The 26,666-nt window shown below is 39.2% G+C and overlaps 1 protein-coding gene across 3 annotated transcripts in view; it reads left to right on the top strand.

Annotated features, from left to right (window-relative positions):
* TDRD7 (tudor domain containing 7) overlaps positions 1-26,666 on the top strand; it is an 87,229-nt gene that overhangs the window by 25,927 nt on the left and 34,636 nt on the right. For all 3 annotated transcript variants that reach the window (XM_055271744.2, XM_055271745.2, XM_055271747.2), the window contains 3 exons: positions 2,649-2,722; positions 5,069-5,286; positions 23,821-24,407. In XM_055271744.2, coding sequence (XP_055127719.1) covers positions 2,649-2,722; positions 5,069-5,286; positions 23,821-24,407 — 879 coding nt within the window. The remainder of the gene's footprint in view (positions 1-2,648; positions 2,723-5,068; positions 5,287-23,820; positions 24,408-26,666) is intronic.

Raw genomic sequence — 26,666 nt, 5'->3', positions numbered from 1 at the left:
CAGTCTTTTACTATGTGACTTCTGCTTTTAGGTATTATGCTTAGAAAAGCATTTCCGCCCAATATTATGTAATATGTCTTCTGTTTTCTTTTGTAATTGTTGTGGCTTCATTTTTTACATTTTAGTCTTTAATTCATCCAGAATGTATTTTATGGTATAGTGTGAGAGTTGGAATCCTTTTTTATTGTTAGCCAGATGTCCTGTATCAGTCATTACACAATCCTTTCTTTCTCTGCTGGTTTGTAATTCTATCTTTACCAGTATTAAAGCCCTATAAACATGTGATTCAGTTCCTGGGCTTTCCATTCAGAATAATTGATTACCTTCCTATTCTGCGGTACCAAGCTATTCACATTATTATAACTTCATAATAAGTGCTAATAACCTTTACTCTCTACTTCCTCCTCTACCTCCTAATTTGGTTTATTAGTTCCATTGTGTGCTTTTATTATACCTACTGCCCTTATCATAATACTTAGTAGACTTTGTTCTTAGACTTTGTCAATGCATTAATTATCTATTGCTGTGTAACAGATTACTACAAAGTTATTAGCTTACAACAAGACATATTTTCTTACCTCATAGTTTCTGTGGGTCAGGAAGGAAGACACGGTCAAGCTGGGTCCTCTGCTTCAGGATCTCTCATGAGGCTGCTGTCAAGGTGTCAGCCATGGCTGGGGTCTTCCCTGAAGGCTCAGTTAAAGATGAATCTGCTTTCAGTCCTACTCACATGGTTATTGGCACAATGCACTTCCTTCTGGGTTGTTCATTAGTCCCTAGGTGGCTATTGGCCAAAGGCCATCTTCAGTTTCTTGCCACATTGTTCTTCCCAACATGGCCATTTGCTTCATCAAAGCAACAAAGGAGAGATTATACTAGCAAAGTTGAAATTAGAATCTTTTGTAATCTAGTTATTTGTGATCCCTTCAGCCTTGAAGTCTTCTATTGATTAGAAGCAGGTTACTCAAGGGGAAGGGATTACACAAGGCTGTGAATACCTGGAGAGAAGAATCTTTGGGGTTATCTCAGTAGCTGCTTACCATGGTCCGCTTCTCAACTATACTGTATAGTCCTAGAGAATAGGGCATATTTATCTTGCTGATCATTGACAGTTACTGTCTGACACAATGTCTGGCACATAGTATGTCTTAAATATTTATGAGCTATAAATATGTCTCTAATAAACAACATATGTTTAGATTTGGAAGGTTTTTTTCTGGACCAGTCTAACTTTTTGTCTTCTAAGAAACAGTATATTTTTTTCTTAGTATTATAAAACTGCTTAGACCTCTGTCATCTTATTTTACTATGTTTGTTTTTCATGCATCCTAGCAGTTTCCTTTGAAGAGCTTTCTTTTGCTATATGCACTTTTTTCTTTCCTCTCCAGTAGACCTCTTTATGATTGAACCATAGCAGTTCCTTCCATAGTTTCTGTGTACTCTCACTCTTTGCTCATATCCCTCTACCTTCTGCTGGAGCCTTCGATGCTTGTTCAAAGCAGGGGAAGCTTCCAGTTTACATGTTTTGGGCTGGTGCATGGGAAGGAATACTATCTCCCTACCAGTTCTGCAAAAGTAGGAGTTGGATATATTTTTGGCATCTTCTGCTATTACACAGATATATTAATATAGAAATAGGATGGTCTTATAATTGCATATACCAAATAAGCTTTTATTGGTAGCCTAGAATCTAATCATTTCTTTTAGAATTAAAATATTATAAGAAAATGTGCTTCATTTCAAGGAATTGATCTAATTTTTAGACTGTTCCATACTATTCAAAAACTGGCAGCTATGTGTACCATGTCACTATCACTATAGTCCTACCCACTGCTGGGCAGGCTGTAGTCATTTATTCATCGGTCATGATTCATTGTCATTCTTACAATATTCATTTGCCTTGCATGTATCAAGCACTGCCCCAGGCACTTGGGAACACAAACAATTAACAGACTTAGCTAGTGTGGGAAACAGACATGAATATAAATGATGTGTGTGGGGTTTATTTATGTGTCTTCATATTTGGCAAAATCTTCCTACCTATATCCAGTATAATTTATATAAAATTTATTTTTAGTGAGGGTATGAGGTAGGGATCTGTTTCTTTTTCTCAAATAGTTATTTGACCAGTCCCTCACCTGTCCGTTTTGAAATGCCACTTTCCTTATGTACCAAGATGCAATGCAAATTGCATGTTTCTAAGTTCTCTACCGTTTTACTTATCTGTACAACTCATTTAAGTGTTGTAACTTCATAATGCATTTCAATATCTGGTGATGCAAGTCCTTCATTTTTTGGTTATATTCCAAAATGTTCTTTGTTTCCAACTGTTTATTTTTGCATGATCTTCTTTATTCTGTTTTACCAGTTTCTTATAAGTGATTAATTGGAATTCTGACATCCAAGTTTTGAAAGAGGCTTTCAAAGACCTAGTTTAAATTTAGCTTTTAACATACTTTTCTCTGAGTGAATATGAAACATGAAAGATGATGCCAGGTTTTATTTTTATTTTTTCTGATTTTAAATTATTTTAATGACTTGTTTTGCTGTTAAATGCCACTGAGACTTTAAATGAAAAGTATAGTGTTTAAAACTTGGTATAGACTTTGCTATTTACATTTATTTTACTTTTTTTTTTAATACCTTAGGTTTAGCCCAAAGGCGCCCCTTCAGCCACCTTTGCAGATGCATCTCTCAAGAACCTCTACTAAGGAAATGAGTGGTATGTTTTCTAAACATTTTCGAGATACATATTGGCTTCTGGAGTCAAGAAACATATCTGGTGGTGGCTTTTGACATTTGCTCTCACCTTCTCCTGTTTGGAATTTATCTTTCCTCTCCTTTTTCCTAATTTCTTTACATCATGAATCAAAGTGATCTTAAGAGAAAATGGTGCCTCCCAAAGATATCATTATCACACTGACTTGAGGCCTTCCTCACCCTAGCCCTACTCTGTGTCACCTCCATGTGTGGCCTGCAGAGACGCTTGTGTCCCTTACTCTCTCACCTCTTAGGGGGTGCATCACTGAGACTTTGGAGGCTGAGGCCTCAGATAAAGGAAACATCTGCTGTAGATTAAAAGTGCATAAATATGGGACTTAAATTTATAAAAGAGTTTCAGATACTCCACCACTTAAAAGTTAGCACCCTAAACTGTGTGCAGTTACCACTAATCATCTAAATATGAATATAAATAATTCTTTGGGTTATGGAATCCAAGTGGGCTGTTAGGAAAACAATAGGAGACATAGTGAAAGTCAAAGAATCTGAAGGTTAGAAATGCAACCACTCGTTATCTTTTCTTCTCCAACCGATGTGTAAATTCCCTGCTCATAGACCCACCCAGGGAGACAGTGTTTTCGTATCAGTGCTTATAGTGTGTGAAATGTAAATGTGATTTTACGTTATTTGCTGCTTTAAGTGTGATTCTTACTTAGTTGAAATGCTTTTTTTTTCTTATAAGAACACATCTCCAGTATTTCTTAATGGAAATTAATTGAGCAATATGATTTTTGTTTACATGAATTATTTTTACATAGGCATTTTCTGAAACATGACTACATGGCAAAGTTGAATATCCTTTTAGAAGCTTAAATTAGTATAAACTATTTCTACAGAAACAAGAGGACTTATTTCAGGAGGATTGCAGTTCACCTAGCAGAGCTGATATGCACACATGTGTGCACAACCTATCCTACATGATGGACACCTCCATTACTACTTTAATTTGTTTAACAAAAGGTGCAGGGACTTAGATGGCCCCAGAGGCCCCACAGAGCAAGTGCATTTGCAGACACAACTGTGGGTCAGCTGCTGACACATTCTCATTATGGGAGGGCCTGGCCAGTTATGAGAAACTTAATCTTTTCATCCTTCCCAGTCCTTTTATATCATTGTTTGGGAAGAACTTAAATAAATTAGCTATACCCTTAATAGGAAATATATGTGGATATCCTGGAGCCTTCTCTTCTCTGTGCCAATCTAAGACTTAGCAAGGCCAGATCTTGCCCTTTGGTGGAAGAGCAGAGTCAGCGTCCAAGTGTCCTCAAGGAATAGCTCACTCTGGGCTTCCTGGCATTCTCAGAGGCAGCATCCCCAAATCAGACTGTCTCTACCTGCAAATTAAAATAAAAATGACTGAATCCCAGCAGAGATACTATCTGATTAAAATATGCATATATTTTGCATATAGATGTTAATATTTAATATACTCAGATCTGTATCTCAGTGAAATTTCCTAGAGATTTGGAATAAATTTCATAGTTCTTAAAATTCCAGGACTGTCAGCTATAGTAAACACTCAGATTTCTTTATTGTCTGGAGATACTAACTCTCACATTCTAAGTTTTAAGTAAAAACGAAATATAAAATAGCTATAAAGCCAAAACTTTATAAATATACACTTAGGAAAGATAAATGATTGATATTGGGGAAATAAATCAAAAGTTATCTGTGGGTTCCAAACCTTTTATGTTTATAAACTGAGGCTAGGATGATGATGATTGTAGATGGATCAATTTTTTAACTTTTGTGTATTGCTAAATTATTTGTTTTCCATTAATAAAGGTGAAAATTGATCATAATACTCAAACTCAGGCAATTTTTTATCTTCTACAAAACTTGTATAAGATCAAAAAGTTATTTGATCTGTTAAGGAATTATTCCTATGTTCTGTGGAATATAGCTTTAAATTCAGTATTGCCTGTAAACTAATATATAAAATGTAATCTTCCTCAGCAGGTAGAAAACAGTTGGTTAAATAATTTAATTATTCTTTACGTAGCAAGATCATCTTGATGTTTAAACTATGAAGCATCCTTGCAAAATAGAGGGACTAGGTTCCCTCTTTGGGTATTTCTTGACCCACAAGAAACACTGCTGGTTATTTCAGGGTTAAAACTTAGAATGAGGTTGTCATGGTGCTGCTCTGCCTAATCCTGCCCCCTTCTAAGTCCTTTGGCTACCACAAGCCCACACTATAGCAAAACCTGAAGACACAAATATTAGGTAATGGGGATAATCTAAAATGTTAAGCATTTTGGTTAATTCTATTTTTTTTAATTTAAAGATAATTTAAATCAGACTGTTGAAAAACCCAATGTCACGCCTCCTGCCTCTTACACTTATAAAATGGATGAGGTTCAAAACCGCATAAAGGAAATACTAAACAAGCATCACAATGGCATTTGGATATCTAAGCTTCCACATTTTTACAAAGAGTTATATAAAGAAGACCTTAATCAAGGAATTTTACAACAGTTTGAACACTGGCCTCATATTTGCACGGTATGTTTTTCCTTATTCCTCCCTTCTAATACCTCCTCCCTGCCCAACTTTGAGATCTTGAGTTATTAGTCATATCACCTTTTATCCCCGGAAGACAAAGCACTTTACATATGTTACCTCATTAATCTTTATCTCTTAAGACTAACATATGTCAGTTCTTATTTATAGAAGTATGTCAAAGTTGAAGATTCTCCTGTGTTGTAATTGCTATTTTTATATATTTTGTTCTATGTCATTTTTAAAATGCATTTAATATGTGATAATATGTAAACCATTCTATAATGATTGAACTGTTACCAGTAAACACTGATAGCTTTGCCATTTTAATAATCTGAACTTATTGGGAAGAATTGTTTTATTAGCCTCAAATTTTATTTGCTTACTCTTGAGCATTTTTAAAGACTTTTAGCTGAGCAAATTTTAGTTATTTTGACTAATTATATAGAGAGTTCTTAATTTTTATTTTGAAATTAATAATAGTGTTTATATTATAATTTTTACAAGCCATCTTTAGAGAGAAAGTTGGAAATTAGAAAAATTTAAAAATGATTTATCAATTTCAGTTTCTATTCCTACTTCAGAGTCTGTGATTATAAGATTATGGATCAGCATAGTTTATTAAAGATCTTAGTTCAGCCAGAAATAGAGACAGCTGGATTCTTACACCAAAGTAACTAACTTTTAGATGTTTCTTAATGTTTTTGCTTACATAAAATATATTTAAAATATAACTGTTTTAAATGGTTGCATTAACAGCTACTCGATACTTCTAGGCTTGTAGAATTAAATATGCATGAGGATTATGTATGCTTTGGTAGAGGGCTTTTATTTCTTTAACATATATTTTGTCCCCCAAGCCTGTTGGGCAGTGTAGGGCATTCCCTCTTTATAAGCACCTGGCCTAAAGAAAGCATGTATTTTTTTTTTCTTTTTTTGAGACAGAATTTCACTCTTGTCACCCAGGCTGAGTGCAGTGGAGCAATCTTGGCTCACTGCAACCTTCGCCTCCAGGGTTCAGGTGGTTCTCCTGCCTCAGCCTTCCGAGTAAATGGGACTACGGGTGTGAGCCACTACGCCCAGCTAATTTTTGTGTAGTTAGTAGAGACAGGGTTTCACCATGTTGGCCAGGCTGGAGTCTTGAATTCCTGACCTCAGGTGATCTGCCCACCTCGGCCTCCCAAAGTGCTGGGATTACAGGCGTGAGCCACCATGCCTGGCCGAAAACATGTGTTTTTGTAACTACTTTTTCCTCCACTTGAGTCCATGGCCTCTTAGAGACAAGTGTCATTCAATCATTCATCCATCCCATTTGCTCATATACCATTCACTGTGCACTTGCATGTGCTAATTTTTGCCTTAGGTGTTTTAAGAACAAGGATGATGAAGACACTTGGAGTCTAGTGAGGGAAATAGGGAAAAAAATGATTAGGACAATGTGGCAAATGTTAGAATATATAGTGTAAGGTGGGAAAATAAGAAGGAATGTTAAACTCTGGAAATATGGCTCTGTTTCCCTACTAATAAACTCAAGAACACTTAATATTCGTAAGAATGTGACCTCTGATTTATGTGGAATGTAGGGTTTGTTCTCCTAATGGAAATTCCCAGGGTTGCTTTTTCAGTTCACTCCATTTGTACTCTATTCTGGGAAGAATTTTCCTCACTCGATGCAGGTTTAGTGACATTGAGGTTTCCCTTAGAAGTCTCATTAGGCTGTTCAGGTTGAAGGTTCAGGGCCTGTATCCCCTTCTTGAAATGCATATGGCTCCTTTATGGTTTAAATCCGTAGAACTTTATGAGTTCTTTTATTTCAGCTTTTATTTTAAATATAGGGGATACCTGTGCAGGTTTGTTACATGGGTATTTGCACACCGTAGAAAGTTTTCTGTAAAACTTAGAGCCTTTTTTTAATCGGCAGGATACATATATAACTCATTTTTAAGCTCTGATAAAGAAGTCTTTAGAGTAAAAACTTTAGAAATATACTTCACTGGTTCTTAATGTAATGTGTTTCTAGTTTTTTTATATTCCATGATAATTACTAATATTTGTGTAGCTTTATTATGGCTTTTTTGGGAAATTTTAATCTTTGCTACTCTATATGCCTTCACAGTTCTAGAATTTCTCTTGCTAGGATTGTAGATGAGAGAGTATATATCTCTTTGATGTTAAAAACTTTTCCTAAAATGAATAGTTTTCTACTAAACCTCTGGTGCTAAAACAACTGACTGTTTTTTTGGTTGCTTTTTATAGCACTTGAATTCATCTTTCGTTGCGTTATATATTCCGTCCAAGCAATGATGGTCAGAAGCAGAAACACGATGTAACTTTCCTATCCTATATATTGTGTTTATTACCTTTGTTCAGATGTAATCAATACGAAGTATTAGGTTATGGTAATTTGCTTAGTGAAGTGGGATGCCAGAAAACACCAATCATATTGATGTCTGTTGATACCTTTCGAAACTGTTTAACCTCTGAATATTTTTTAGCAGACTGTTGTTAAAAAGTTTTAGATAGTTAAACCATGGTTATTTTTAAACAGCTTTAAACACTTACACAATGGTTATTTTCCCCCTTCTTATAACTCCTTCTTTTCACCTTGCTGCAAAGCAGAAACACTGATACCATGCCTAGGACAGATGTTACTACAAGCAAGATTAGATAGTCTCAAGGCAGTGCAAAAAGTTTAGGATAAGACAGAACTTGGTAATGGGTGTCTCTCTATATGGCTTGTCGTGTAACTGAAGGAGAAATCTAAGTGCAATGTATTTCTCTTTTTTTTAAGAGTTTTTTCCTCCAACCATATAAAATATTCTATATTAAAAGATTGAAAAATAAAGTTATAAAAGAAATAAAAATCACCCATCATTCCACCACCCAGAGATTACTACTTACAGGAATTCCATTTGAATATCAGAATGCACAGCATCAGCTTTAGGGACCAAATAGCAGCTTTGAAATTTTATCTTCATAGAGGTTCTAATTAGTATGCTGTAAGCCACCTCCCATGGATATTGGAGAACATTTTGGTGCAAGCAGAAGGATGCTTTGAATCTGTTGTCCTTAACCTTTTGGGTCTGTCCAGTAGAAAAATGTGTACTGAGAGTCTTCAAAGCTAGGGAGAGTTATTCACAACAATGAGCCAGCTCCAAGGTATTCCTAGACAACTTGTGAGGGAAGTGGAAATTGTGCAGAAACTGTCTTGAAAAGGCAAAGATTCCAAGACAGTAAGCCTACAGATCAAGGACACTGCACTCTAAGAGTTCCCACTGGGTCCTAGGAGGACAGCAACACCTCTTGGCTGTTCTAGAGCAGTAGTCTTGTTAATAGTGCTCTTGTTTAACTGTTGTATTTGACTGGTATTTATAAAATGCTTCCATGTGCTAGCCACGGAACAGTAAACAAGTAAACAGTAAACAAGACAGACATGATCCTTGCCCTTATGGAACTTTCTATCCAATGGGGAAAATAAACATTGAACAAATAATGATAAGCCTGCGATGGTTATGAAGGAGAAGTACAGGATGCTGAGGGGAATGTCTAAACAGGAGACTCTACATAGTCTGATGAGTCAAGTAAAGCTTCCAGAGGAGGTGGCTGTTAAACTAAAACCTGACAGATGGGTTAGTGTGAGTTAGGTAAAGAGGGAGGAGAAAAGCACCTCAGACAAAAGAAACAGATTGTGCCAAAGTCCTGAGATAGAAAAGCATAGTATTTTCAGGAAGCTGAAATAAATTCAGTAAGAAGAGAGTTGCTCAGGAAGAAGCTGAAGAGGCAAGCAGAGGCCAGGTCACTTCATTAAGGAGTCATCATTTGGTGGAAACACAGCAGGTCTCAGCCTTGAGATCACCCAGGATCCATGGCCTCTGGCTGACTTTGATTTCTAGAAAAATTACAAATCTTGGTCAGGCCCATTGGCTTATGCCTGTAATCTCAGCACTTTAGGAGGTCAAGGCAGGAGAATTGCTTGAGGTGAGGAATTTGAGACCAGCCTGGACAATGTAACAAGGCTCTGTCTCTACAAAAAATAAATCTAAAAAAATTAGCTGGGCGTGGTGATGCATGCTTGTAGTTCCATCTGCTCAGGAGGCTGAGGTGGGAGGATTGCTTGATCCCAGAAATTCAAGGTTGCAGAGCTATGATGGCACCACTGCATTCCAGCCTGGGTGACAGCATGAGACCTGTCTTAAATTCCAAATCTTGGAACAATGACTGCTGAACACCAGAGATTTTGTTGAAAATTTCTACTCTCTGAAACAGATAAAGAAACCTCTCCATTCTTACATTAGCCAGAATATCTGTCTCCCATGTCTTGCCTGAAGCTGTTAGAGAGCTGAGGGGCTCATTGGTGGGCAGAACTAGATGCACTCAGCTAAGGAGAATTTCTGTCAGTAGCCCCAGGACCTACTGGTAGGCAACCATCAGGTAGCTGGGAAACATTCTAAGTTGGGCTGGAGGCACACCAAGCCTTAATTATAAAACATAACATTTTGTGAGTGACAAAATTATAGAACGTAAAATGTGAATGAGGAAAAACTGCCTAATTACGCTAATTATTCATAGCTTCTACAAGGATGTTTTACTGTTAGTCTGGTTTTATTATATATCATTTTCCTATTCATTAGAAATCACTGAGCTTTAAGTTGTTTCATATCTAATCTTGCAGACTCTTAAAAATTCTTAAAATTCTGAGTTGCATCAGTATAGCAGTTTCTCTAATATCAAAGGAGGCAAGAGTTTCTGTCACTTACATAGAGATGTTTTTATATTTTGGGATGTTCAGGAATCTAACTTAATTTTAATTATGGTAATTAGTTGTATGAGATAATAAAGCACCTTTTAGCCCATGTAAAATGAATTGCCTTTTTAAAAAGCCTGGAACTTCTGGGGTAAAAACAAACAACTTGGATTTTGAAGGAAATGGAACATAAACAGCAATCGATATCCTCAGGCTTAATGGTATTGAATATACTCTATATATTGAATATATTCTAAATAGCAATGCCAGCAGAAGCAGAAGTGAAGAGGTAAACTGAAGACTTGGAAGTATAATCATAATATTTTTTAAATGGAATCTAACTTATTTTCCATTTTTTCATCAGTGAAAAGAAATACATAATGAACACATGATTGGAACAATTTTTAAATTTAAATTAAGTGAACATCTGAGTAGAAAAAAGACAAAATTGCACTGTTGTAAAATCAGAATAGCAAGTTGAGGAATAATGAGAAGTTGCTGTTCTGGAACTTGAAACAGAAACTACCCATAAGGCCCCATAGTACACTAGAAGGAGTTTGGGCTTTGAGGTAGATTTTTACCTTATCATTTCTTAGCTGTATACCTTTCAGCATACAGACCATCCTCTCAGTGCCACAATCTGCTCTAAAATGTCACTAATTCTACCCATGTCATAGGGTGATTGTGAGAATTAGATAAAATATATAAAGCAGCTATTAATGTGGTATCAGAAACATAATAGGTGTTTAGTAAAAGGCAACTGCTGTTAATTTTTGAGAGGCACCCCAGCCTAAAGCAGGCCAAAACCCACTGCTCAACCAGGGACATGCCCAGCAAGCTCTACAAAGAAACTGAATACAAACAGAGGAAAAGCTAAAGAGAGAAAAACAAAACTTTAACTTGAAAAGAAATAAAGAGCAGTGGAGGAAATGAAGTCAAAATAAACTCCAAGCCAAAGAGAGTTCCTGACGTTTTAACAATCCATGAATGGATTCCAGTCCCCCTACCCTCCCTGCACCTGCCCCAACTCCTGCCAAAGGTAATGAGAGCAAGGAATAATGAGAGCAAGGAATGTGTCCAATGCACATTGAAAGCCACAGCCACTGGCCAAAAGCAATTCCAAAAAGCTCAGCACATGTTCAAGTAGGAGAAGACTCCATTATCTTCCTAAAGGAACATGAGCAAGAAGCCTAACCTCAGGCCATGCTAATGGAAAATGACTTGAAGTTTATCCTAATATAAATAATTGCAATGTGTGTCTAAAGACAGCATTGGTGAAAGGTCTTTCCTAGTTAAAGGGGTGGGAGTAAGCGGAAGTGTTGACCTTGAAGTACATAGAGTCTATTAAATGACTCATCTAAGATGGCAGAGAAGAGTTTCTCTGAGTAGATGGTTTGTCAACAGTCAAGGGTTACCCTCTACAAGGATCTTTTTACTTTTACCTTTGATTAAGTCTCTGTGGAATATGCTACAAAACCTTAACTTTCTCAAAGAGAATTGACTGAAGCACTGTAACCGTTTCTGAATATCTTGGGCTTATCATCACTAGCCTCAGTACATTCTGGCAGAGATGGTTGTGGTTGTAGGTGATATGGAACAGTGGATTGGATGGGTTTAGCTCCTGCATACAGGGTACACCACACCGGCTGCCCTTGCTGCTTCATATCTGTCCTGATCAGTGCATCTGCATTGTGACACAGTGATGCCATTGGGGACCATTTCCCTGTCTCTTTCTCAGTTGTCTGACTTTTCCAGCACTCGTCAGCTTTAGCATAAAAAGGTCACCTCTTAAGGAAGTCATCAGCTGGTCAACCTTTCTGTGAACTGGCTGATCGTAGGGTGCAAGCTTCTGGTCAGTGACTTCGATGTTTTAGTTGTTGCTAGGCACTCAGGGACCTTTTATTCACTATTGAAGTCAAATTTTAAAATGGGATTATTTTTTGCTTTGTTTTTCTTTGTTGTTTTTGGTTTGTTTTGAGCTCATAACCATTATTAATGCTTGCAGTGCTAGAAAGGAGGCCTCTAGGTAAATGTGATTTTGCTGTACTGTCTCAGGTTTATATTGGGTGGTGACCATATAAAACGAAATTTAGAACTTAATTTAAAGCTTCAACAAAAATGACTACTACCCTGTGGAAACAAAACTGTGCCCATATAAATGCTTTGGAAAGCTTGATTTAACTGGACAATACCAATTCTGTTATAGAACCCTAAAGAATATTCTAATTTTCAGAAGAAACAGTAAGCTTACCTCAGAGGCCCATGCTAAAGAATTAGCAGGTAAGCCTTCATAGATTCAAAGGAGTTTGGCTTCAAGAACTTTTAAGTTTACAGCACAGGTAAAACTAGAAAGAAAGAAGTAAAGACCCTTAGAGTTAAGGAGAAGCAGTTTCTAGGCATGTAGGATGAAGACTTTTATTTGTCTGAACAGACTCCTGAAGAAATTCATATTTTAAGTTTTTGGGCCTGTTTTGGAAAAATACTCAAAGTGTGTTTTTCCTCTGCTCTCACACCACAACAATCAACACAGAAGGCTTCTGTGACCAAATGTGGGCGTTTCCCCCAGAAACCAAGCAGCAGACACCAGCTGGGCGCCCTCTAATTTAATACCAACACTGTCTACCTGGAGATAGCATCAGATCCCACAGGGCGAAGGCTCAATCCCCAAAATTGCTGCTCCTCTACATATACGCTAGTTGCGCAGATCCAGGCCTCCACAACTTCTGACTGACCAGCTTCAAATTGGAGTTCCCAAAACCTCCTCTTTAGGTTTGATTAATTTGCTGGAGTGGCTCGCAGAACTCAGGCAAACAGTTCTATTTACTGATTTATTACAAAGGATGTTACAGAGGATACAGATGAAGAAATGCATAAACGGGGGAAGCAGCATGGAGTCTCTATGCCCTCCCTGGGCCTGCCACCCTCCAGGCAGCCCTCCAAACCTGTCCTCTTGGGTTTTTATGGAGGCTTCATTATGCAGGCATGTTGATTAAACCACTGACCACTGGTGATCAGCTTGACCTTCAGTGCCTCTTCCCTCCCTGGAAGTTGAATGGGGCCAAAAGTTTCAACCCTCTAATCCTGCCTTGGACTTTCTGGTAAGCAGCCCCACCCTGAAGCTCTCAGTCAGTATTAGCATACAAAAAGATAAGCTCTTTGGAGATTCCAAGGATTTTAGGAATTGTATTTAGGAAACTGGGAAGGAAGACCAAGTATATATTTCACAGCATCACAGCCTCACATCTGCCAAGCCCAGTATTTCTGCTTCAAACTTACAGAAACCCAGAGGGGTGTGAGGGAAGTGTCTCATTCAAATTGTGATTCCAAATGTGGCAGAAATCAAGCTGATTATCATGAATTTACGGGAATAGAAAGTTTAAGGCTATTAGGTACAGCATCTTCTGATGATCAGCAAAGGAAGGGGCTTGACTCCATGGTGTCCGGAGTTCATCTTTTATGTTACCCGTCTCTCCTGTTGGAGGTGGGGGTGGGAGTGTACACATGGTATGTGAAGTTACAAGTCATGCTAGTTCCCAGTCATTGGACTGATGGACTTTTTGGGTGGACATTCAGAACCAAAGAAAAAATTACAGAGCCACAAAACAAAGAAAACATGAAGGACAAGGATAGGAGTATGGTCCTGAGTCTTCTCCCACAGTAGAGGAGGCCTTGTGACTCCCTCCTCAGGTATATGCCTGAATCAAGTGGGCTAAAGGAACTAGATGCTGTAAAAGCTCCCTTTTGAGAGATCTACCTGAAGTGGTTAGCAGTTGATTATCACACTAAAGAAATAATAAAAGCCATGTTTCATGTAGATGTTGGCTTGCCTTGGTCATTTGTGAAGACCATAAGACGGCTGTTCTGTCTTGGGAGATGAGGCAGGAGATGAACATGTAAGTCTTGTCAGATGCACCAGAGCCCAGTAAAGAATGGACACCACAATGTAACTCACATTATAGCAACTCTTTATCTTTAGCAAGGTTCTTGTGGGATAGATATAGTAGTAGGTCTCTTTCCTAAACCCATTTGCCAGAAAATTAAAAAGACGTGGCACTTTTTATAGATGACAGATGGTGATCACAGTAGAATGCCCAGGAAATTTCTATTCATATGAAAATTTAGAGAGTTTGAGCTGGGTGATATTGTAAAATATATATTTGGCCTTCCCCATTCTCTGGCATACAATTCCTAAAATCCGAAGTGACTCTCCAAAGTAATGTCTTTTTTTTTTTTTTAACTAATGAGTGATGACTGGCAACCCCTAGTAGCTTTAGGATGGGGCTGGTCACCAGAAAGACCAAGACATGATTAGAGGGTTGGGACTTTCAGCCCCAACCAACCTCTGGGGAGGGTAGAGGGCCTAAAGATTAGGTTGATTACCAGTGGCCAATGACTTAATCATGCCTGCGGAATGATGCCCCCATAAAAACCCAAAGCAGGAAGAAAGCTTCCAGATAGCCGAAGATATGGAGCTTCCTGTAGGGTAGCAGAGAGGGCATGGAAGCTCCACACTTCTTCCGGCATATCTCACACTAAGCATCTCTTCACTGGTATTTTTTTGTAATATCCTTTAATTTATACATATATCTGTCACACACACACACACACACACACACACGTGTATTTTTTTAGAGACAGGTTTTGCCCTGTCCCTTAGGCTGGCATGCAGTGGCACCATCATAACTCATTGCAGCCTGGACATCCTGGGCTCAAGCCGTCCTCCCACCCCAGCCTTCCAAAGTGCTAGGATTATAGGTGCACACTATCACATCCAGCTAATTTTTAAAATTTTTTTGTTGAGATTCTCACAATGTTGCCCAGGCTGGTCTTCAACTATTAGCCTGAAGTGAGTGATCCTCCTACCCCAGGCTCCCAAAGTGCTGGGATTATAGGTGTGAGCTGCTGCACCCAGCCATATCCTTCATAGTAAACCAGTAAACATGTTTCCCTGATTTCTGTGAGCCACTATAGCGAATTAAAACTAAAGAGAGGGTCTTGGGAACCCCAGCTTGATCCAGTTGATCAGAAGTTCCAGAGCCCCAGGCTTGTAACTGGTGTCTGAAGAGGGGACAGTCTTGTGGGACTGAACCCTCAACCTGTGGGATCTGATGCTATCTCCAGGTAGATAGTGTCAGAATTGAATTGGTGGAATTCAGCTGATATCCAGTGCAGAATTGATTGTTTGATTGGAGTGGGGAGACCCCCACTCATTTGGTCACACAAGTCTGTGTTGATTGTTGTTGAATGAGAAAATAGGAAAAACATGTTTGTGTTTTCCATACTCATAACTGGAAAAGAATTATATTTGCTTTAAGTTATATTTTTTTAACTTTAAAAGGAGTTTCATGAATTGTTGCCTTTGAATTGAGGAACCCTTCAGCTGGCCTGGCATGGTGGCTAATGCTTGTAATCCCAACTACTTAGAAGGCTGAGGCAGGAGGATCGCTTGAGCCCAGGAGGTGGAGGTTGCAGTGAGTCGAGATTGCGCCACTGCACTCTAGCCTGGGCAACAGAACAAGACCCAGCCTTAACAAAAAGAGAGAGAGAAAAAGAAAAGAAACCCCAAAGATTGGAATGAAGTATGTGGACCAGGTATATTTTCCATATCACTAAATTTATCCGTGAATATTTGCCTGAAGTGTTGAAGGATATCTGAATCAACTCTAGTTAGAGTCAGGTTCGGTGCCTTGTTAGGCCTATGATTAATCTTAGTAAATGCTTATTTGAATGCATAGAAGCCAAATCATTGGAGAACAAGTGGAATGTAGGCACATAACTAACTGTTTTGAGATAAAAGAAGAAGCCATTAAAGACTGGTAAGTGCTTACAATTCAAGGAACTAGTCATTAGAGTGGGATATGGTTATCTGCTTTAAACAATAAAAATAATATAAAACTGCTGAGGGAAAAAATCTGTCTTCTAATTCAGATGATTATTTGGCTATGGTTTGTACTTTGGGTAAATTCAGGCTTATTGATCAAAAATTCACTTTATAGGCTGATTGGCAAAGTTTGACTTAAATGCTGCAGACACAGCCCTGGAAGCTTAGTACCTCCAGATGATCTTTAAGTATTATTCTGGAATAAAAGCCAGAAAAATGGGAATTCTGCTCTTGCCCTGGACCAACTCAAGTGGACATAATGTCCCTAACTTCAGTTAAGATGGCAGTTCCTATTTGGAAGAACTTGTGCTGGTCATGTCAGAGGTCATTGTTAGAGGTTTGATAGGTATGTTATTAGGTAATTGGCACTAATCACATCTAAGGCACAGATGGAATGGCAGTTTGGGGACTGGGAGAGGGGAGACTAAGCATTGAAGCATCCCAGATTCTCAGTACACTCCTTGGAAAGAAAAAGATAATAAAGCCAAAGAACCCTCTTACCTTCTTTTGGGTTAGAAGAAGCTATGTGGATAGTGGGGGGATGGGGCTTAGGAAGTTATTTTAGATAAGATGGGTTATTGTCCACTGAAAGTAGTTTCTACCACCCACTTCAGAGAAAGTGTTGAGATTGGTATGTGAAAACTGAAGAAAAGTTTTAAGGTGGGCTCTACAGGCTCATCTGGGTTTGGCTGCAGAGAACCACCACATCTAAATCTAAAATTAGTCAAGTGCTGCATAGCAACATTTTGGTCAATGATGGACTGTATGTATACACAATGGTGGTCCCATAAGATTGTAATGGAGCTGGGGGTGGGGCGGGGGGCAAGATAGCTGACTAGAAACAGCGGCTTTTGGAGGCTCTCATCAAAAAAAAACCGTAAGTGTGTGAATCCTTCATTGGCAACCAGGGTATCCAGGTTCTGTCATCAAAGTAGACTACAAGACTGGCATGACTCACAGAGAGAAGGAAGAACAGTATGGTACGATGGCCCACCTGAGAGCCACACGGGGAAGGGGAACCCTTTTCCCCCAGCCAAGGGAGGCAATGAGTGGGCGACCCATCAATGTGCTATCTTCAGGAGACCCATCTTACATGCAAAGACACACACAGGCTCAAAATAAAGGGATGGAGGAAAATTTACCAAGCAAATGGAAAGCAAAAAAATAAGCAGGGGTTGCAATCCTAGTCTCTGACAAAACAGACTTTAAACCCACAAAGATTAAAAAAAAGACAAAGAAGGGCATTACATAATAGTAAAGGGAACAATTCAACAAGAAGAGCTGACTATTCTAAATATATATGCACCCAATACAAGAGCCCGCAGATTCATGAAACAAGTTCTTAGAGACCTACAAAGAGACCGACTCCCACAGAATAATAGTGGGAGACTTTAACACCCCGCTGTCAATAGTAGACCAACAAGACAGAAAATTAACAATGATATTCAGGACTTGAACTCAGCTCTGGATCAAGTGGACCTAATAGACATTTACAGAACTCTCTACCCCAAATCAACAGAATATACATTCTTCACAGCACCACATGGCATTTATTCTGAAATTGACCACATATTTGGAAGTAAAATGCTCCTCAGCAAATGCAAAAGAACTGAAATTATAAAAAACCATCTCAGCTGGGTGCGATGGCGCACGCCTGTAATCCCAGCACTTTGGGAGGCTGAGGTGGGTGGATCACGAGGTAAGGAGATTGAGACCATCCTGACTAACATGATGAAACCCCATCTCTACTAAAAATACAAAAAATTAGCCAGGTGTGGTGGCAGGCACCTGTAGTCCCAGCTACTCAGGAGGCTGAGGCAGGAAAAATGGCATACACCAGGGAGGCAGAGCTTGCAGTGAGCCGAGATCGTGCCACTGCACTCCAGCCTGGGGGACAGAGCGAGACTCCATCACAAAAAAAGAGAGACCACAGTGCAATTAGATTAGAACTCAGGATTAAGAAACTCACTCAAAACCACACAATTTCATGGAAATTGAACAACCTGCTCCTGAATGACTCCTGGGGAAATAACGAAATTAACACAGAAGTCAAGAAGTTCTTTGAAACCAATGAGAACAAAGAGACAATGTACCAGAATCTCTGAGACATAGCTAATGCAGTGTTAAGAGGGAAATGTATAGTCTAAATGCCCACATCAGAAAGCTAGAAAGATCTCAAATCGACACCCCAACATCACAAAAGAGCTAGAGAAGCAAGAGCAAACTAATCCAAAAGCTAGCAGAAGACAAGAAATAACTAAGATCAGAGAAGAATTGAAGGAGGTGGAGACACGAAAAACCCTCCAAAAAAATCAACGAATCCAAGAGCTGTTTTTCTAAAGATTAACAAAATAGATAGACCTCTAGCTAGACTAATAAGAAGAGAGAGAAGAATCAAATAGACACAATAAAAAACAATAAAGGGGATATCACCACTGACGCCACAGAAATACAGACTACCATCAGAGAATAGTATAAACACCTCTATACAAATAAACTAGAAAATCTAGAAGAAATGAGTAAATTCCTGGATGCATACACCCTACCAAGACTAAACCAGGAAGAAGTCGAATCCCTGAATAGACCAATAACAAGCTCTGAAATTGAGGTAGTATTTAATAGCCTACCAACCAAAAAAAGCCCAGGTCTAGATGGATTCACAGCTGAATTCTACCAGAAATACAAGAGTCACTAGTACCCTTCCTTCTGAAACTATTCCAAACAATTGAAAAGGAGGGACTTTGCCCTAACTCATTTTATGAAGCCAGCATCATCCTGATACCAAAACTGAGAAGAGATGCAACAACAACAAAAAAACTTCAGGCCAATATCCCTGATGAACATCAATGCAAAAATCCTCAAGAAAATACTGGCAAACTGAATCCAGCAACATATCAAAAAATTTATCCACCACGATCAAGTCAGCTTCATCCCTGGGATGCAAGCCTGGTTCAACATATATAAATCAGTAAATGTAATCCATCACATAAACAGAACCAAAGACAAAAACCACATGATTATCTCAATAGATGCAGAAAAGGCCTTTGATAAAATTCAGTATCCCTCCATGTTAAAAACTCTGAATAAACTACGTATTGATGGAACATATCTCAAAATAAGAAGAGCTATTCATGACAAATCACAGCCAATACCATATTGAATGTGCAAAAGCTGGAAGCATTCCCTTTGAAAACTGGTACAAGATGAGGATGCCCTGTCTCACCACTCCTATTCAACATAGTATTGGAAGTTCTGGCTAGGGCAATCAGGCAAAAGAAAGAAATAGAGGGTATTCAAATAGGAAGAGAGGGAGCCAAGTTGTCTCTGTTTGCAGACGACAGGATTTTATATTTAGAAAACCCCATTATCTCAGCCCAAAAACTTCTTGAACTGATAAGCAACTTCAGCAAAGTCTTAGGATACAAAATCAACATGCAAAAATCACAAGCATTTCTTTACACCAACAATAGGCAAGCAGAGAGCCAAATCATGAATGAACTCCCATTGGCAATCGCTACAAAGAGAATGAAATACCTAGGAATACAGCTAACAAGGGACATGAAGGACCTCTTCAAAGACAACTATAAACCACTGCTCAAGGAAATAAGAGAGGACACAAACAAATGGAAAAACCTTCCATCCTCATGGATAGGAAGAATCAATATCATGAAAATGGCCATACTGCCCAAAGTGATTTATAGATTCAATGCTCTTCTCATCAAACTATCATTGACATTCTTCACAGAATTAGAAAAAACTATTTTAAATTTTATATGGAATCAAAGAAGACCCCATATAGCCAAGACAATCCTAAGCAAAAAGAGCAAAGCTGGAGGCATCACACTATCTGACTTCAGACTATACTACAAGACTACAGTAACCAAAACAACATGGTACTGGTACCAAAACAAACATATAGACCAATGGAGTAGAACAGAGACCTCAGAAATAATACCACACATCTACAACCATCTGATCTTCAAAAAAACCTGACAAAAGCAATGGGGAAAGGATCTCCTATTCAGTAAATGATGCTGGGAAAACTGGCTAGCCATATTCAGAAAACTGAAACTGGACCCCTTCCTTACACCTTATACAAAAAATAACTCAGGATGAATTAAAGACTTAAATGTAAAACCCAAAACCATAAAAACCCTAGAAGAAAACCTATGCAACACCATTCAGGACATAGGCCTGGGAAAAAACTTTATGACAAAAACACCAAAAGCAATTGCAACAAAAGCCAAAATTCACAAATGGTGTTAAACTAAAGAGCTTCTGCACAGCAAAAGAAGCTATCATCAGAGTGAACAGGCAACCTACAGAATGGGAGAAAATTTTTGCAAACTACCCATCTGACAGACGTCTAATAATTAGCTAAAATTTACAAGGAACTTAAACATATGTACAAGAAAAAAACAACCCCATCAAAAAGTGGGCAAAGGGTATGAACACACACTTCTCAAAAGAAGACATTTACACAGCCAACAAACATGAAAAAAAGCTCAACATCACTGATCATCAGAGAAATGCTAATCAAAATCAACCACAATGAGATACCATCTCACGACAGTCAGAATGGCAATTATTAAGAAGTGAGGAAACAATGTTGGTGAGGGTGTGGAGAAATAGGAACACTTTTACACTATTGGTGGGAATGTAAATTAGTTCAACCATTGTGGAAGACAGTATGGTGGCAATTCCTCAAAGATCTAGAATCAGAAATACATTTGACCCAGCAATTCCATTACTGGGTATATACCCAAAGGAATATAAATTATTCTACTATAAAGACACACACACACACACACACACATATTTTTTGAGACAGAGTCTCAAAATGTCACCTGGGCTGGCGTGCGATGGCATGATCTTGGCTCACTGGAACCTCCGCCTCCCAGGTTCAAGTGATTCTCTTGCATCAGCCTCCCAAGTAGTTGGGATTACAGGCACCTGCCACCACGCCCAGCTAATATTTTGCATTTTTAGTAGAGACAGGGTTTCACTATGTTGGCCAGGCTGGTCTCAAACTCCTGACCTCATGATCTGCCCGCCTTGGCCTCCTGAAGTGCTGGGATTACAGGTGTGAGCCACTGCACCCGGCCACACACATGTGTTTATTGCAGTGCTATTTACAATAGCAAAGACATGGAACCAACCAAAATGCCCATCAGTGATAGACTAGATAAAGAAAATGTGGTGCGTACACACTATGGAATACTATGCAGCCATAAAAAGGAATGAGATCATGTCCTTGTGGGGACATGGATGAAACTGGAAGCCATCATCCTCAGCAAACTAACACAGGAACAGAAAACCAAACGCCACATGTTCTCACTCCTAAGTGGGAGTTGAACATTGAGAACACATGGATACAGAGAGGGGAACAACACTTACCAGGGCCTATTAGAGGGTGGTGGTTAAGGGGAGGGAACTTAGAGGGCAGGTCAATAGGTGTAACAAACCACTATGGCACATGTATACCTATGTAACAAACCTGCACATTCTGCACATATATCCCATTTTTTTTAGAAGAAAAAAAGATTATAATGAACCTATATAATGGAGTAGGCTATACCATCTAGGTTTGTATAAGTACACGCTATGATGTTTGCACAACAAACTGACGACACGTTTCTGAGAATGTATTCCCATCGTTAAGTGATGCATGACTGACTACACTAATTGGGATTCTATATGACAAGTTAATCATTCACTTATAATGCTGTTTTCTTTTTCCATTGGCTCCGAAAGTGTGCGTTTCAAACCTCTGTACCTAATCTGTATTCTTTTATCTTATTGAGCATCGTAAAGCACAGCGAAGATTGGCATTTTAAGATTTCAGATTTTAAAACATGGGTCTCTAGAGAAGTAGACTAACCATCAAGAGAAAGATGAGGAATGCTCCAACTATTTGTGTCCCTACGGCTTAAAATAAGGGACATAAACTGTGCCAATCATATAACATGCCATTTAGAGGGATCACAGAGTGCCAGCAGGAGACCATGACAGATTACAGGAGGTGCCATTAGACCTCTGCTTTCAGTGATGCTTTAGGCTTTCCAGGTGTGGAAGTTTTCCTCAATCCTCAAAACTTAAGCATACATTGGCAAAAGTATGAAGAGGAAAACCTAATGTTTTATATTAATACCGTTCACTTCCTATGTGTCATGTAGAATATGTAGTCAGACGAAAAGGAATTTTATTACCAACTTGCCTGTGTCTTTTGACTTATCAAAACTCTTCTCTGGTAACAAGACAGCACCTTCTTTCTTTGTACATAAATATTTATGTTCACTCTTCCTAAGCATTGTATGGAGAGCGAAGTAAAAAGTCAGTGTTCTTTACTAATAAGCTACCTAACCAGCATACTTTAAAATTCTGTTCTTCCAGGTGGACCGTGGTTCCTGTAAACTTGTAATTATTACCCTAAGGGGTTAAATTGCAGCTAAGGAGTAGGTAAAATAGGATCTGACAAAATAGAAATATTTTGGAAGGCAGGGAATTTTAACTTCAGTCTAATGGTCTTGTACAGGGTTCAAGAAACTGCTTTTGTAAAGGTCCATGGTAAATGTTTAGGCTCTGCAGACCAACAGCTGCAACTAACAGATGCAGTCCATCACAGTTATTCAACTGTGTCACTGTAGAGCAAAAGCAGCCAGAGAGAATATGTAAATAAATGAGCATGACTGTGTTCCAATAAAACTTTATGTATATTGACTTTCATATAATTTTTGCAAGTTATGATATAATTCTTTTGATTTTTTTCTAGCATTTGAAAATATAAAAATCATTCTTTAGCCCATGAGCCATGAACTGCATTGGGCCATGCTCTAGTAGTAGAGCTGACCCCTGCTCTAGTAGTAGAAAGGCTTAAAACTCAGGGAGAAAAATGATACCATACATCAGTTTCTCTTCTCCTTCTTCTCTTGCATAAAAATATGTCATCAAGCTGTGCCTCTCAGGAATGGCATGCAAATGAAATTCAAGATTGGATGACATACATGTGCTAGGTATTTTTAATACTTGTGTGTTAGAGTGACAACACTTGCAGCTAAACTTTCTGCTGTGGTTGTTTTAAAACTGTACTTTATCTCTGGAGCATCTTTTTCTAAATAATGGAAAGCCAAGGGTTTTCTCAGGCTATTGCAAGAAGAAGAGAGATGGCACTCCTATTTTGTCTAAGTATTTTCTTTTTTGTTTGTTTTTTTTTTTTTTTTTTTTTTTTTTTGAGACGGAGTCTTGCTCTGTCGCCCAGGCTGGAGTGCAGTGGCGCAATCACGGCTCACTGCAAGCTCCGCCTCCCGGGTTCACGCCATTCTCCTGCCTCAGCCTCTCCGAGTAGCTGGGACTACAGGCGCCCGCCACCACGCCCGGCTAATTTTTTGTATTTTTTTTTTAGTAGAGACGGGGTTTCACAGTGGTCTCGATCTCCTGACCTCGTGATCCGCCCGCCTCGGCCTCCCAAAGTGCTGGGATTACAAGCGTGAGCCACCGCGCCCAGCCAAGTATTTTCTAGTTTTCTTCCCAGTGGTTTATTCCTGACAGTTTTAATACCTTTTCACAACTTATTTTTAGTCAGTTCTGTAAGCTATTGTTTTGGATTTGGCAGAGATGACTAAATGAGAGTACGCGTTACAGGGCAGAGCGCTCGTGATTTTCTAGGGCAGCTGGAGTCTCGATGCTGCACAAGTGAATTTAATACTATTTTATTTTCCTGTTTATTTCTGAAATGTGGCTCGTGTTATTTGCAGGTGAAGATAATGCATTAAAGTCCTAGCAATTGAAAAGAGTAAATTGTACACTTGTTAATTTGAAAACAGCGTGACTAAAATTTAAAATGCATTAATGTGTTTGTGGGTTGTTTATAGTCACTGAAATATCTGTCATTTGCTTTATTTAAAAATTTCAGGTGGAGAAACCTTGCAGTGGTAGCCAAGATTTACTTCTTTATCCAGCTAAGAGAAAGCAGCTTTTGAGAAGTAAACTGGACACTGAGAAAGTACCTCCATCGCCACTACCTGGTCCCAAACAAACATCACCATTGAAAGGGTGTCCAACAGTTATGGCAGGAGACTTTAAAGAAAAAGTGGCAGACCTGCTGGTGAAATACACAAGTGGCCTTTGGGCCAGTGCACTTCCGAAAGCATTTGAGGAAATGTACACAGTGAAATTCCCTGAGGATGCCTTAAAAAATCTTGCCTCACTTTCTGATGTATGCACCATAGACTACATTTCTGGAAATCCCCAGAAGGCCATTCTCTATGCTAAACTTCCATTGCCCACTGACAAAATCCAAAAGGATGCAGGGCAAGCACACGGTGATCATGATATCAGGGCTATGGTTGAACGAGAGTATTTGCAGATAGAAGAAAACATTGCTGAAAGCACTAATACCTTTACGGAGGACATAACAGTTCCTCCTTTAATGATTCCAACTGAAGCATCGCCATCTGTATTGGTGGTTGAACTGAGCAACACAAATGAAGTGGTTATCAGGCAAGTTTCATTTTCTAATTCTTTAGGATTCTGATGTACTGTTGTCACTTGTCTATTCTTCACATGGATGTTGAGGGTTAAAGGAAGAATAATATGGCCGGGCGCAGTGGCTCATGCCTGTAATCCCAGCACTTTGGGAGGCCGAGGTGGGCGGATCACGAGGTTAGGAGATCGAGACCATCCTGGCTAACACGGTAAAACCCCATCTCTACTGAAAATATAAAAAATTAGCAGGGCGTGGTGGCGGGTGCCTGTAGTCCCAGCTACTTGGGAGGCTGAGGCAAGGGAATGGTGTCAACTTGGGAGGTGGAGCTTGCAGTGAGCCAAGATCGCGCCACTACACTCCAGCCGGGGCGAAAGAGCAAGACTCCGTCTCAAAAAAAAAAAAAAAAAAAAGATATTCTTAGTTCTATAGAGTTATAGTGAGGCTTAATAGTGTATTAATATTTGTTAATTGTTCAAAATATACAGCTATCCTAAGATTACTAATAGCTTTAAAAATTGGAATGATAATATGAACTTGAAAAAAAGATTTATGTCAAAAGCGTGATGGTAACCATATTATGTCAAAAGCAATACCTAGTTCGCAGAAAAGGCAAGTGCCCCACACACTACATAATATGATTTATAATCTGGGACTATGTAGTATTTCCTAAAAGTAAAAATAGCTGAGAGCTGCTTTCCTTGCATAATACATCAGATTAGACCTTGGACCCAAAGGTGCTCTGTTTATTTGAGTCTTTCAGTATCATTGCCTGAGAGGAGGCGTCATTGCCTAAGGCATCATTGCTGAAGTAGCTAACAATAACTAGAATAACAACAGTCCAGCTCCAGGCACCTGTCTTGGACTTTTGGAGAAAATGCAGAATACATGGAAAATATAGAAAGACTATAATTTGCAGTCTCCATTTGGGAAAAAGAATGGGAACCTATGTAGCTGAACTCCTGGAGGTACCAGTCCAGGGTGTGGCCATGGCTGGGCAGATCAGAAAAATGCTGAAGCACACAGAATCTGGGCACCTTCAACCAAATGGTCTTTTGGTTTGGACTGTCACTCCTCCAGAGACCCATAACTGGGATGGAAAAGCCCAAAGAAGAACCACAAAAAATAATTAGAATCCTTCAATGAAAGAAAAGCTCAAAAATTTAAAGCTCTTCCATTTGAACAAATGAAATCTGAGTAGATAATAGAATGAACCTCGTATCTTCAGATGCTCAAACTAGAAGAACCTCCAGGAACTTTAGAGAGGATAAAGCTTTTATTCTAAGATGTGGTGTGGCCTGAAGATATAAATAGGTTGCTGAAGGCTAGAGGTCCCAATATGTTTCACTATTGTATTGAAGTAAAGGAAAGATATTGAAGCCCACATTACCACCTTTTACCATTTGACTATACTATAAAGAAGCTTCCATGGCAGGATCCTTTGGTATCTGTAACCAGTAATTGTTGGTGCCATAGTCAGAGACCAAGCACCGGGCCGGACCAATCACATGGTTTCTGTTGTTCACACCAAGGTTTGTCAGGAGTCTGGATCAGTTCTAGGACTTTAGTAGAAGGATTCCAGGATGATTATGTCAGGGTCGTCAGATTATTTAAATACCTTATCCCAGTAGGAATTTAAATCCTGGAGTCAGCATTTTATGTGTTCAGCAGAGTGGCTGGCAACCAGCAAGCAAGATGGGTAGTGTCTGCCATTAGGCTGACCTTAGGTTATTGGCTTCTGCCCTCCCCACAAGACTTTGCAAACCTCTACCAGACTGAACCCTGTTCTGTATCCGCATCTTCACCCAGGCAGGCAGTAGGCACTGGAAGCTGGATCTCTGGCTCATTAGGGCCTGGAGGGTACTGTGGCAGAACCCTCATCTCAAATATGGGAATCCCTTGTCTCAGAAATTAACTTTGTAAAACTTTGTATTTAGGGCATCCCTAAATTGGCCTATCCATCATTCTTTGCCCCCCTTGCTCAGGTAATTTGAGGATAATATATGACCTCATTCTCGTCATTACCCGCTGTCGTACCAGCTGTAATGTCAGTCCTGCACTGTGCCTCATCCAACACCCTCCATCTTCCCCCTATCTGTGCAGCCCTCCTTCTCTCCTGGCTGCTTAAGAGAAGAGAAGCTGCCTGCAGATCCCAAGCCATTTCTCGTCACCTTCCTCCCTTCTGGCAGGAGCCTGTGTTTGGCAGACCACCACATCAGGGCTGCAGCCCAGGCCTCTGTCAGTTGAGCACCCAGGGCTACATAGCAGCACTAGGG

Source organism: Symphalangus syndactylus, chromosome 3, assembly GCF_028878055.3.
Source record: "Symphalangus syndactylus isolate Jambi chromosome 3, NHGRI_mSymSyn1-v2.1_pri, whole genome shotgun sequence".
Lineage (NCBI taxonomy): Eukaryota > Metazoa > Chordata > Mammalia > Primates > Hylobatidae > Symphalangus > Symphalangus syndactylus.
Note: the sequence above shows the minus strand (reverse complement) of the source record. Positions and strands in the feature narration are given on the sequence as shown.